This window comes from Paramacrobiotus metropolitanus, unplaced genomic scaffold, assembly GCF_019649055.1.
Source record: "Paramacrobiotus metropolitanus isolate TYO unplaced genomic scaffold, Prichtersi_v1.0 Parri_scaffold0000014, whole genome shotgun sequence".
Taxonomy (NCBI): domain Eukaryota; kingdom Metazoa; phylum Tardigrada; class Eutardigrada; order Parachela; family Macrobiotidae; genus Paramacrobiotus; species Paramacrobiotus metropolitanus.
This window is the reverse complement of record NW_026570234.1, coordinates 1270066-1283847: the sequence shown is the minus strand read 5'-3', so window position 1 is coordinate 1283847 and position 13782 is coordinate 1270066. Positions and strand designations below refer to the sequence as shown.

General features: G+C 48.5%; 1 protein-coding gene across 1 annotated transcript; it reads left to right on the top strand.

The window, feature by feature from the left end:
* Positions 1–449: 449 nt before the first annotated feature.
* LOC129584751 (mucin-19-like) lies at positions 450–13656 on the top strand. Its single transcript, XM_055477063.1, has 18 exons — positions 450–512; positions 2097–2234; positions 2873–3181; positions 3309–3825; positions 3953–6330; positions 6652–7560; positions 7650–8489; positions 8557–8727; positions 8862–9155; positions 9545–9712; positions 9790–10122; positions 10536–10709; positions 10774–11091; positions 11154–11297; positions 11537–12195; positions 12274–12549; positions 12661–12969; positions 13203–13656. Exons 1-18 carry the CDS (start codon positions 450–452, stop codon positions 13396–13398), a joined length of 8196 nt encoding a protein of 2731 aa, XP_055333038.1. The 3' UTR covers positions 13399–13656.
* Positions 13657–13782: the final 126 nt, after the last annotated feature.

The window sequence follows — 13782 nt, the reverse complement described above, 5'->3', positions numbered from 1 at the left end:
CTAGCCATTACGGTAGATATCTGTAGAGTATTTAAAGACGACAGGATATGGTGCAGTACGTACTCGTGCATTTGGTTTATCTACCGTCTGTACAGCTCGTAACAAGCTACTGCAATATAGTGTAAAGCACGCGAAATAATTTTGGCATTTCGAAAATGGTTAAACGGTTAAAGCCAAGAAAAACGCAGTTTTGAATCAACTAAAATGTCAAAAAGACCATTTAGATCAGTCAGTGGACAAAAAAATGGCGAAAATGACCACGCGGCTTGAACATCTTCGAACTCCCAAGAATTGCCAAAGCTATCCCGGTTTTGGAAAAATCATTTCCGTGTCCGAATTTTACAATTGCATTAAAAATCTTAATGCACTTTTACAGAATCACTGAATTAGTCGTCATTTTATCAGCTCGCGCTTGGTTAGCACCCCAGTTGTTCGAGCTTATTTCAAAGATGCAGTTATCCTTGACTTTCCGTTGCCCCATTGTCCAAGATGTGTTTGGGGCAGCGCGCAATGTGTGCCGTACGCGTCTCCAGCCGAATCCTTTGTGAAACGCCATCATGCGGCACTGGATAATAACAGCAGCACCAATTGGGGGCTGCGCTAATAATTTATTGTAAAATAACAAGCGAGCAATATTTATTCTACATGCTGGCCAAACATCCACTGATGGTCAACACATATGAGAACTAGCGAGCGCCCAGCATCCATTGTCTTGCCATTCGTACTTTTAGCCATTGGGCTAGCTACGGTTGCATCACGGGGTGGAGCTTCCGTTCCCTTCTATTCAGCGCTACCGTTGATGATTGGAGAGGCACTGTTGACCAATCGAACTGCGTAGCAATAATTTTTCCAGCTTGGCTGTTTTGCGCCCAATTATCAATGGGTGATTATCATCATATTCCGCTTGGACTAGACCATCATCGGCGCTGATGACTTATGAACAGTCGTGTCTGGTGAATGGATCCAGTTTAAAATAAGCATGCAACAGACTGCGGTGCTGAACTTTACTTATCTCTTTTTTTCTTCGCCGTCGCATCGGGATGCCGCTTCGACTGTTTGATAAGGATGCAGTGTAATGCTCGCTGCGCCCAGCATTATAGCCGTTGTTCTTACTAGACAAACATAGTAACAATAATAATTTTTTGTTCTATTTCCTTCTAGTTGTTTGACCACTACGTTTTAAGCAGTTAGTTGTGCGCGTTGACAAGTTAACCGGGATGTAATTCAAGTGTGTGTATGTATATCCTTATCCCTACTCGGTTCATGATCCCATGAGGTCCAGATATCAGCTGGGACCTTCTAATCTTATATCACCTGTGCTATGCGGGAGCGGTCAGGAATTATTCCGCGGACTATACCACTCCGTCGAGTTATCCACAGCGCTGTAATGATACGGCTAAAATACCACTTTCCCTTATACTGCATTCTTTTATTATACTTTTATTGTGATGGATGCCATGGTTTTCAAAGGGTAAGAATTTCTGAGAGCTGATAATATATTGGCTTTTTGAAGTCTTTAGTCTTTCGAAGTCTCTAGTACTCCCATTCGCGCCTGAGTTCTCATCATCCGCTGACAGTAAGGTCAAAGGTTATACCGCTACGAAGCTATCGATTCAATGCAGTTAGAAATTTGCGTTTTTATTGATCATTTTGTTAATACTAATTTTTAAAGAAAATCTTGATTTATTTCAGACAGTAATAACTTTCAAAGAAAAGCTAAAATCATGTTAAATCTTAATGCGTACAGTAGTTCGTTAAATTCGAAGTAATAGGAACATTAAAATGACCGCATATAAAATTAATTTACTATTATAGGATACAAGCTTTATGTTTCTTATGTGTACTGATAATTTGGCCATAAGATACCTCATACGCATGATACAGAATTGAAGACGCATTAGTTATTTGCAGCCAAATACGTAGGTGCCGCAAAAACCGTCACACTAGGGCGGGTATCTCTGCCAGGACTGGTGCACTGGTCAACGAGTGCCGCTCCATGATGATAAGATATTCCCTGACAGCCTAAATCGTTCGCACTTTATGTGGTTAATGTGAATTTTTTAGACTTTGGACCTTAGCTTGTTTACTGCTCGTAGGTTCAGCGCCGAAGCGATATCTTCAACCTTACCAGTAATGCAGATCCTAAATGTCGGACAATACACAGATTTGCGAGAGCAGTTGTTTATCCCCGGAAAGGTCACCATACGAGATCCGGAAGAGCAAACGAGTTGCTGGTAAATTTACTGTTAGTTTGACGGATTAAGTTTTTAAAAACTATTTATTATGAGATTTTGAGATTTATTTATACCTTTATGGCGCCTAAAAAGAGAACTGCATGGAACAGGGAGTTTAGTGATTCTGGTCAGTTTATCAAACGGTGAATTAAGTTGCTGTTAATAGTTATATTACTCGTAGGGTCGCAAAATTGGTAAGCTTATTTCGCCTCGAACGCGTAAAGTATTAAAACGATTTTTTAACTGGGCGTTCGTTTGTAACATCGTTTTAAGTTTTGGTTCTGCTAGTTCGTTATCAGCTTTTGTAAATGCAGTCATGTAATCCAGGCGAACTGAAAGTAAATACGTTGCATTAAAACCGCTCATTCGCTTATCTTTCTTCATTGTTTTTCTAAAAATCGCAACATATTTTTAAAGGTTTTAACAAAGAAAAAAATTCATTCGTAGACGGCGCTCACGGCAGCACAGTAGTGTACTCTGTATGTCGGTGCTGTTGTGAAAGGTTCTGCATTGTTTAAGTTGCACGTGTGTTTGTCGAATGGGTGCATCCCTTTAATCAAAAGTCACGTAACAGACGAATATATGTTGTTGTAATGAGAGCAGATTCGGCATTAAATATGTAGAAATTTCGATTCCAGGAACCAGATTTTCGGCAGGCCGTTAGTCAAATTGGCAGTACCGGCGCTTCCCCTGTTTGTGCTCAACCGTCCTATACGGCAGTCATATCGGATACTATAACACCCGGCACCTTCGTCCTGCGCGTTTCGGCTGTGGATCCAGCCGGCGGCGCCGTACAGTATTCGATCCAAGACTCCGCGTTTCAGCGCTTCACCATCAACGCCGGCACGGGTGACGTAACCGTTAGCACGGCACTGCAGAATCGCCTCAGCACAAGGTCAGCCGTGGAGTTTCGTGTGCGGGCAACCCAGACCAGTGGATCTCGTTTGGTAAATGAATACAAGAGAGAAAAAAGAATAACATAACAGGCCCTCATTTCTCATCAATCAGTCCCTATTGTCCTCGCATTTGTAACCACTTTCTTTGCATAACACAACCGTTGCTTTGTGATTACAGTATTGTGAAAGTACCGTCAGAGTAAACATTATTCCGTCTACAAGTTTTGGTGGTTCAAGGCTAAGCTTCACGCAGCCAGCGTACACCTTCAATCCCGCCTGCACACCCGGTTCCGTGGCCGGCAGCGTCCAAGTGTCCGGCAACACGGCCGGTGTGACCTACAGTCTTTCAGGAGCGGCTTCGGGTTTTGCCATTAATCCTGTGTCCGGAGCGATTACCATTACGGGGCAACCATCGGGAACAGCGTCGTTCATAGTTTCTGCTACTGGTCCCGGGGGATCAGGCACAGCGCAAGTGACGGTTATATGTGGAGGCGGTGGCTATGCAGCATACAGTGGTGGTCAGCCGGCTGCCGGTGGATATGCTTCGTATTCGGGAGGTCAGCCGGCCAGCTATGGTCCCGCACCAACTGGTCCCACTGGTTACGGAGGCGGCTCGACTGGAGGATATGTTAGTTCCGGTGGGAGTGGTTACGGTGGCGGCGGGAGTGTAACACCGTCCGGCGGCGGTTACGGTGGTGAGTGTCATAAACTCCGAAATATATGCGAATCTGACTTATGCCTTGTTCATGACCAGAGCATCGTAACATAGAATTCGATTTCTGTGTTTTAAGTTAAAATTCCCAGTATCGTTTACGATTATAGGTGGCGGATACAGCCCCGCTCCATCCAGTGGCGGTTATGGTGGATCGTCTGGTGGAAGTTATACTCCTCCATCAAGTGGTGGTTACGGCGGATCGTATTCCAATCCTCAACCCAGTTATTACCAACCTCCACCATCCCAGCCTCCATCGTACCGTCCCAGCCAGCCAACAGGATACGGTCAGCCGTCGCAGCCGAGTTACGGTCCCACTGCTTCCTATTCTCAACCGGTTCCTCAAGTTTACGGAGCATCCCCGCCATCGTCATACGGCGGATACAGCTCACCTCCGAGCAGCGGCGGGTATGGGCAGCCTCCATCCTCTCCTCCGTCTTATTATTCCCCTCCGCCTCCAAGCTATTCCGCGCCGCCACCGAGCTACTCAGCTCCCCCTCCAAGTTACTCGGCGCCCCCTCCAAGCTATGCCGCTCCACCTCCAAGCTACGCCGCACCGCCTTCCTATTCTGCGCCACAACCTAGTTACTATCAACCGCCACCCGCTCCATCGCCTGTGTCCTACTACCAGGCTCCCACTCCACAGGCCTACCAACCTCCGGCACCAACACCACAGGTCTATGTACCCCCGGCGCCCGTCTCTCAGCCGGTTTACCAACCTCCTGCGCCGACACCGCAAATTTACCAACCTCCACCATCGGCGCCTCAGCCTCAGACCTATCAGCCTCCAGCATCCCCTCCAGCGGTTGTGTTTCCTCCAGCGCAGCCAGTTGCTCCCGCGCCTCCTATCATTCAAACAATCCCGACTCCTCCGCCATGCGTCCCCCCGACGTTTTCGCAACCATCGTATTCATTCCAAGCGTCCAGCTGTAATGCCGGGTCATCGGTCGGAAGTGTCATGGCTTCCGGCCAGGGGCCTCTTACATACTCGATGCAAGGCAGCTCTGCGTTTTCTGTCTCACCGCAGACTGGACAAATTCTGCTGCTCGGCCCATTAACATCGAGCAGTCCGAGCCAAATGACAGTGTCTGTCAGCGGCGCCTGTGGAACAGCTACCGCCTCGGTAGTAGCCAGTGGTAACTGCGCCCCAACACCGCCACCCTGTACTCCACCGACTTTCTCTCAAAGCTTCTACAACATGTTCATATCGACATGTACACCCGGTACGAATGTCGGTAATGTGCAGGCGACAAGTACTTCAGGATCGGTCAGTTATTCGCTTCAAGGCAGCTCTGCCATGCAAATTAACCCGAACACTGGTCAGATACAGTTGAGCGGCCAGTTCAACGGTGGTAGCCAAACCGCCACGGTCTCGGCCACCGGAAGCTGTGGCAGCGCAACCGCTACTGTCACTGTAAACGCCAACTGCCAGCCGGCGACGCCAGCACCTCCGCCGCCCGCACCACCGGTCTTTGGACAGCCGTCGTATTCCTTCTCCACTACCAACTGCCAACCAGGAACCACCATTGGGACGATCCAAGCAAGTAGCCCAGCAGGTCCCAGTGGTATCACTTATTCATTGCAAGGTGCAGCACCGTTGTCTATTAATCCGACCACCGGAATGATTACCGCCGTGCAACAGCTGCCCTCGACAACGGCGCAGTTTACCGGACAAGCCATGAGCCAGTTCGGATCGGTGTCGGTGCCGATTACCTTAAGTATTTCATGTGCTTCGCAACAACAATCATCTGGTCAGTCCGGCTACGGAGCACCAGCACAACCGCAAATTAACAGTCCGGCGCCCGCGCAACAACAACAGTCCTGCAACCCACCGAATTTCAGCCAATCATCGTATACGTTTTTCATCTATACTTGTACGACCGGCGCTTCGGTCGGAGCGGTCACCGCATCCGGTGGTAATGTGCAATATTCGGTACAAGGAACAAACTTTTTCTCAATGGACGCACAGGGTGGACAATTGCGCACCAGTAATTCCTTGCCCAGCAGTGGTTACCAGTCGTTTACGGTGGCCGCTACCAATAACTGTGGAACCAGCACGGCCACCGCTACCGTCACGGCATATTGCCAAGCGCCTGCCGCACCGGCCACGCCACCGCCACCACCGCCCTGCAATCTCCAGTTTCAACCCAACCAGTATTCGTTTACCACATCTAGCTGTACTTCTGGAACAACTGTTGGTAGTGTGTCGGCTGGTGGCTGCCCGGGTCAGGTGACCTATACCGTGCAAGGGACCTCCATGTTTAACATCAACCAGCAGTCTGGGCAAGTGATGATTTCCGGTGCCGTGCCTCAGGGTGGCACGCAGTCTTTCTCGGTGCAGGCTAGTTCCGGTTCGTCATCGACTACAGCGTTTGTCACTGTTACACTCTCATGCGCCGCACCTGCGCCGCAACAGCAACAACAAATCCAACAAGGAATTTCTGGATATGGACGCCAAGTGCCAGGACCTTCTGCTATACCAGCTTCGGTACTAACGTAAAATAGTAATGTGTAATATGTATTGACGCTATACCATGCTGTAGACAATTAAAATAGAAAACTGTTGCAGTAAAATGAAACCCATTAAGCAGTGACATAACTCAAAGTCTCCGTATACGTAAACTTTTAGGACTCTCACATAGAAGAGAAATTACTTAATTTTTAATTGGTGATACTATCTAAAGAAGTATCTGCACACTAATTCTTAGCATTTACTTATCCAGCCAAACTGACGACAAAGTAAGTCACATAATTTTAAGAATTTCTTTTGTAATGCCTTCCATGTTTAATTTTAAACTTATCGTTTCAGATCGTCGCTAGTCCCCAGATTGCCCAGTCCATACCGGGATCGGCTTCCTTTCCACAATTCCCCGCACCTGGAGCCCAACCGCTCCAGCCGCCAATGCCGGGTCAACAACAACCAGTGCAGCCATCCGTACCCGGCACACCCCCGGCATTTTTCATTGGGCCAACACAGCAGTCGTTCTTCCAGCCACAAAATGTCCCAGCCACCCCCTCCGGCGGACAGCCAGTATTCCAGCAGAATTCTTTCATGTTCAATACGGCATCCTGTGCGCCCGGGACACCGGTGGGCAGTGTACAGGCGTCCACGAGCGGCGGATCAGTTACCTATTCCATTCAGGGATCACAACAATTCTCCATCAACTCGGCTACTGGTCAGATTCAAATTAATGGTGGGATAGCATCAGGGACACAGGGATTCACCGTCATTGCTAGCAATTCCATCGGCTCGACAACCGCACAAGTGTTAGTAACCGCCTCCTGTGCAGCACCGGTCCAGAGCCTTCCAAATCCGGTCGGACTGCCTGTCGCCAGTGCCCAGATTGGTCTACCGGCACCGGGGCAAGGTCCCGTGTTTGCCGCCTCTCCAGCGTATGGAGCTCCCCCTAGTTATGCGGCACCACAACCCACCTATTCGGCTCCACCAACATACGCTGCACCACCAACTTATGCAGCACCACCAACGTATTCCGCACCGCCAACTTACGCAGCGCCGCCGACGTATTCCGCTCCACCCAGCTATGCACCCCAGCCGAGCTATTCAGCACCGCCCTCTTATGGATATGGTGCGGTATCCGCTCCTCCGTCGTACAGTGCTCCGGCACAAGTACCGTCTTATTATGCGCCAGCGGTACAACTACCACCTTCAGCGGTATACGTTGCTGCGTCAGCACCCAGACCCGTACCGTCGAGCTATGTAAGTTGCGACAAAACAAATATCTGTGAATGAAAATATTCTAATCAAACTATTACATTAGTGGGATTTTATTAATTTGGTCTTTGCAGTCTGTTTCTTATGGTCAGCCGTCTCCACCTAGTACAGCCGGATACGGCGCACCGGGCCTTCCAGCCGCTCCAAGCAGCTCGTATGGCGGCGGTGGAATGGTGGCGTCGTACTCGGTTCCCATGCCTTCTGTTGCCTACGGCGGCCCTAATCCGGCAACCGGGTCTCGACAAAGTTACAGCGGTGGAACACCAGCGAGTTACGGTAGTACGCCAATCGGCAGCTCATACGGAGCGCCCAGTAGTGGTGGTTACGGCGGTACTCCACAACCCAGTGGAGGCGGTTACGGGGCTCCGCAGCCGAGCAGTGGTGGTTATGGTACTCCGCAGCCGAGTGGAGGTGGTTACGGTACCCCACAACCAAGTGGAGGAGGTTACGGAGGCGGAAGTTCAGGAGGCGGTGGATATGGTGGAGGGTCATCCGGTGGCGGATATGGAGGAGATGGAGGTTACGGCGGCGGTGGCTACGGCTATGGAGGTGGTGGAGGGCTGTCCTTTGCGCAACCGTCGTATTATTTCTACATTTCCAGCTGCACCCCGGGTGCATCTGTCGGCTTGGTGACCGCCACCACTTCGTCTGGCCAACCAACCTACTCGCTGCAAGGAATGTCTGGCGCGTATACCATCAATCCCCAGACTGGGCAAATCACATTATCGGCGCCGATTCAGACCGGTGTTCAGACATTCACGATAACCGCGTCCAGTGGGAGTGGTAACACCATGACGGCGGTTACGGTGGTGGCGACCTGTGGTGGTGCCGGCGGAGTGTCGTTCAGTCAGCCATCATACCAAGCGACCGTCCAGTGTAGTGCCGGTCCGAATGCCATTATTGGGCAGATTACGGTAGGTCTGCCGCTTGGGGATTGAATACTGTAGGGGAGACAAACAATGACGGTATTGTGATACGCAGGCAATGAGCTCGACCAATCGTCCTTTGGTTTATGCTTCCACATCGACGGACTTCTCCGTTGGTACGGACGGGACAGTGCGGACATCCAATGGTTTCTCTAGCTCCGGGATGCGGTCGTTCGTTATCACGGCAACAGATTCGACCGGCGCTACCGCGTCTGCGAGTGTCACGGTACGATTACCGACATACCAAATAATATTCTATTTGCAACATAATGCTGAGTATTATGGTTACCTTACATTGTAGCCACAATTTAAATTACAATTAAACCGTACAAACTACTAAGAAGCTATGGAATATTGTAGGTATCGATTGTTGGTGCCTGCTCCGGAGGATTTTCCAACGGAATTAATTGTGGTCAGCAGTTCTACACAGCCACCGTTTTTGAGTCTACGCCAGCAGGAACAACCGTTATTCGCTTAAACGGCAGCAGTCTGAGCGGTATACCGCTATCCTGGTCAATTGTGGACAATCCACTGGGGCGGTTTACCATTGACCCCAACACCGGTGTTCTTAGTGTGGCCGGCGTACTTACCAGGCGATTTTTCCGGTCAGCCATGGAGATACGAATTCGCGGCACTGACCAGTCCACAGGCGCGGTAAGATAATACGCTTACTAATAAGTTTTATTAATTCAGTAGGTGAAGGCGGGCCAAGTATGTTTAGGATCTTGACTAATTAATCGGCTTGTACTTCCAAGAAATGTAAAATGGATTTTCCTGTTTATAATATTTCTGTGCCGTACTGAGTGCTATTTTTGCAGCTTATGAATGATATATGACTTTTTACTGCAGTTAATAGTGTATTTATAACGCGATGTCAGCAACCTCGTCCTTGTACGGACATAATAATACTATGCGTAATTCATAAACCAAGAAGTGTTACAATTAGTGATTAATGTTTTTACAATCATATACGGATTTGTAGAAGAACCCGTTTTTGTTAAAATAAAATGTGCTATTCCTAATTTCAGTTTATTCTTTGACAGTTTTGTGAGACTACAGTGCGCATAAATGTGCTGCCGGACACGTTAATCACAATCGGCGGCGGCGGCGGCACACCTTCAACGAACAATCCACCAAGGTTTACGCAAAACACCTATTCGGTCAATTTACCCTGCAGTTCGACAACTGGTATCCTTGTTGGTACAGCAAACGTAAGCAACACAAACTAGACAAACTGTTTAGCAGTAGAATGGGAAAGTGTACGCTTGGTTAAACAACATTTTGACAGGCCTCGGATCCGGACGGTAATCCGATTACCTACTCCATGTCGTCATCGCAATTTACCATCGACAGCAGTGGCAATGTGCGCACCGCTGTACCGTTCATTGGACCCTCGTCATCGACATCGTTTGTCATTCTGGCCACGGACAACTTCGGATCCAGTGGCAGTGCCACGGTGTCCGTTGCCGTGGTGGGCACGTGTACGGCCACGGCGCCTGGCCCATCCCCCGGCGCTCCAGGGGTGGTGATTGGCAACCGCGCACCGATCTTCCCGCAATCAACCTACACTTTCACCATACCGTGTAGTCAAAACTCGGCCGCGTTAGTGGGCACAGTACCGGTAAGTTTCGAAAGGTCACTAAATTGCCGCGCTGTTATAAGACATTAAATATAAGTTGCTGTGAAAGTATGGATGTATGCTACAAATAATTATACGAATAGAACTGTAATGCTTCACTGGATATAAAATGAAACGCTTTTATTATTAAATTTTTATGAAACCCTTTTTGGATTAAAAAATTTAGTTCTTGCAGACGACGGTTGCAGCTTTTGGTAATTAGTTTAAACTCACACAAACGTCTGTAATATCTATGTCAATCGATTTTGCTTAACCAATATAATTAAAATAGTATTAAAGCTTAAGGTCGCTGCATTTAATTGGAATGATAAATATACATGGTTCAAAACAATATCAGAAGAAGATTATTTGCGAAGCGAAAACATTTGCAAAGTTGAAACAATTTAAATGCACAGGCATTCGATCCGGATGGCGATCCAGTCACTTACTCCGTATCGTCAACGATTTTCACAATGGACTCTGCCGGCAACATCCGCACAGCTATACCACTAACAAACGGTGGCACATCAACGAATTTTGTAATAGCCGCCACGGACAACAAAGGAGCATCAACAACCTCTTCGGTCACGGTAAGCCGACAATCATGTGTTTTCTTTCCTTTCACGGCATTATTTTCATATGACCTTCGCGTAGGTTTCCATCTCCACAACTTGCTCATCCACATCCGGTATCACCGGCAGTGTACTATCGGTCTCACAAGGTCCAACATGCGCCCAGAATCTGTACACCGCCACGGTCCAGGAGAGTACCGCGGTGGGGACGTTTGTTCTGCGTGTCGGTGCCACCAGTCCGACCGGTTCCAATATTGTCTGGTCCATACCGGATAATTCTCTCGGGCGATTCACTATCAACCCGACAACCGGAGACATATCCGTGGCTACTACGCTGGCTAGAAGATGGCGTGCGGCTCTGGAATTTCAAGTGCGCGGAACGGACACCTCCACGGGATTGGTAAGCCAGAATATTTAGACTTCCTTCTGTCCAGAGATGAAATCTAATTTCCTTCGTTTCAGTACTGTACCTCGACCGTCCGCATTAACATTGCCGCCAACACTACATCCGGCACCAGTACCAACAGTCCACAGTTTACCAGTCCAACGTACTTCCTGTCGACATGCGCGACGCCCACTGTTGGTTCTTTCGTTGGATTCATAATTGTACGTCCGACACTTCCTGCAAATGAAATAGTTTCTCTCTAATAGGCGCGTAAAACCGGAGATACTTCCATTTTATCGTCATTAATTATGACTACTGCCGAGGGAGTAATAAGAGCCATAGTTATGTTGCCTGTTTTCTATTGGTTTTTGGATTTTAATTAATATATCCGCGTAAACTTTTCAGTTCATAATACGTAGAAGCGTATGGGGCTAGATGATCCAGAAGGTGCGGTTTTCAGGCAACTTCCCCAACTGGATCAGCAATTACATATTCTATCACTCCGAACAACGAGTTCTCGATCAACCCGACAACTGGTCAAGTGACCACGGCTGTCAGTCTCGCTAGCGCGGCGACAGGTCTACGTCTGATAACTGTAACCGGCACTGACGCGACGGGCTTATCATCCACGGCTCAAGTGCAAATTAACGTTGTACCGTGTGCCGTTTCGACAATAACGGCCACCGCCAGTCCTGCCAACACCAGTCCTACTGCTGCCACGTGCCCTACAAGCGTTCCGGCCGGCACTTTTGTCAGTACTATCCAGCAGACGGGTGGCACCGGGCCGTACACATACAGCACAACAAACACAAACTACGCTGTCAGTACAGCGGGCATCTTAACCACAGCAGCAGTTATTACTGCCACTGGTACTGCACAGCTAGTCCCCGTGGTGGTCACGGACAGCACTGGCGCTACGGGCACCGTTACCGTAACAGTTACGATATGCGGTGCAACCAGCGCAACACCACGGGTGGTCAATCCCACTATCACGTTACCGTCGACAAATCCGGCTTGCACAGCAGGAACCGGCAATGTTGCGGCGAATACGCAGATTGGAACGGTGGTTTCCACGGGAGGTACCGCGCCGTATACTTACACACTGACCAATACAGACCCGTAAGTGAGACAGTTTCCTGATTTGATTATGTGTAAATGTCACTGCAAGCTGCCTCTAAATACTGTACATAATTTTAGGCGGTTTACCATTTCTACTGGTGGAACTATTACGGCTTCTCAAGCCTTAACAGCACCCGGCACATACACTACCAGTGTGACGGTAACGGACGCTAATGGACAGACATTCCAGCAAACCGAAACCCTAATCTTGTGCGCGGCTGTACCGTCAATAACAACCACTTCTATCTGTTTCCCCAACACAGCCACTACGACGACAATAGGTGCATCAGGCACACCGGCTTCCGTTACTGCCACGGGCGGATCGGGAACGTACACTTATACTACCAGCAGCAGGTACGCTGAATGATTACATCTTCATGATTTTTACATCTACATACACTACATTTCATTTACTGTTTACCTCTACTGTCAAAAAATAATTTATGTAAAACTGAGCATTTGCAGTCAATTCGCGGTGTCTTCCACGGGCGTGGTTACAACTGCTACAGCCCTCGCCCCCGGTACATACAGTGTGCCGATAACTGTGACCGACAGTGCCGGTGCCACGCAGACCCAGGTGATACCGGTGTTTGTCACGACCGCAGCGACCTGCCCAGCTGCCCTTGTGGCCACCAACCCCGGCACGGCCAATACCGTTACCCCTCTTTGCTCCCTGGGAGCAGCATCTGCGCCGGGTGATGCCGCTGGAACGGCCATTGCATGGTTTACTGGCGGCACCGCACCGATAACGTATTCACCTACAACACCCAACGGGTAAGTTATTGTCGCTAACGATCCGGCCTGTGATATCGATAATTAGTTTCCATCAGCGAAAGCAATCTGTTCCGACAACTGTTGTACTGTACGCGAAATTGCAAATAATGTTATATTTAGCGCATTAGTTAAGCAAACGCTGCCATTTGGTATACTATTTTAATTTTTTAAGTGCTGAAATAAGAATTCTCGTCGGTTATAAGTGCGTGTTCGAAAATCCGTTTGCTTTTCAGAAACTTCAACATAGACAGTACTTCCGGAGCAATAACGTTGAATACCATCCTGGGAACCGGTCTTTACACGTACTCGATAACGGCTACCGATGCGAGTGGACAGACTGCCACATCTAACGTTCAGATATCAATCTGTGGCGGTACCGCTGCTCCAGGCGGTGGCGGCGGCGGTGGTGGTGGTGGCGACATTGGTTAAAGAATGCCGCTGAGCGAAAATTTTTTTGATTTTTTTGTAACCTGACTGGAAAGTTGTAAGTTTGCGCTCGAAATGGCCGAAATTGTTCTGTTTCGTGAAAATGAGTTTTTCGTTATATGACGTGGTGTATAATAGTCCATAGATATCCTTCGTTTTCCCTTGGCTGTATACAGACCTTGCGATCTTGTACAGCTATCCGAACAGCACGTCGTGTATGGTTAGTCCACCCCAGATGCTGGTTGTCTGGACAGCTTAATCTTGAAAATGTTTCATTTTTGTTTTTATTTCCTCCTACATCGCTTTGTTCGATGCAAACACTGTACAGCTTTGTCTTTTTTACATTCTCTCAGATACTAAATTCCGAATCAATATGCTCCTGCACAA

Excerpts from the sequence above, each read along its gene's own strand:
- LOC129584751 (XM_055477063.1), top strand. The coding sequence starts at position 450 with ATGCAGTTATCCTTGACTTTCCGTTGCCCCATTGTCCAAGATGTGTTT. Across the intron at positions 2,235-2,872 it reads GAAGAGCAAACGAGTTGCTG|GAACCAGATTTTCGGCAGGC; the intron begins GTAAATTTACTG and ends TTTCGATTCCAG. Across the intron at positions 12,550-12,660 it reads ACTTATACTACCAGCAGCAG|TCAATTCGCGGTGTCTTCCA; the intron begins GTACGCTGAATG and ends GAGCATTTGCAG.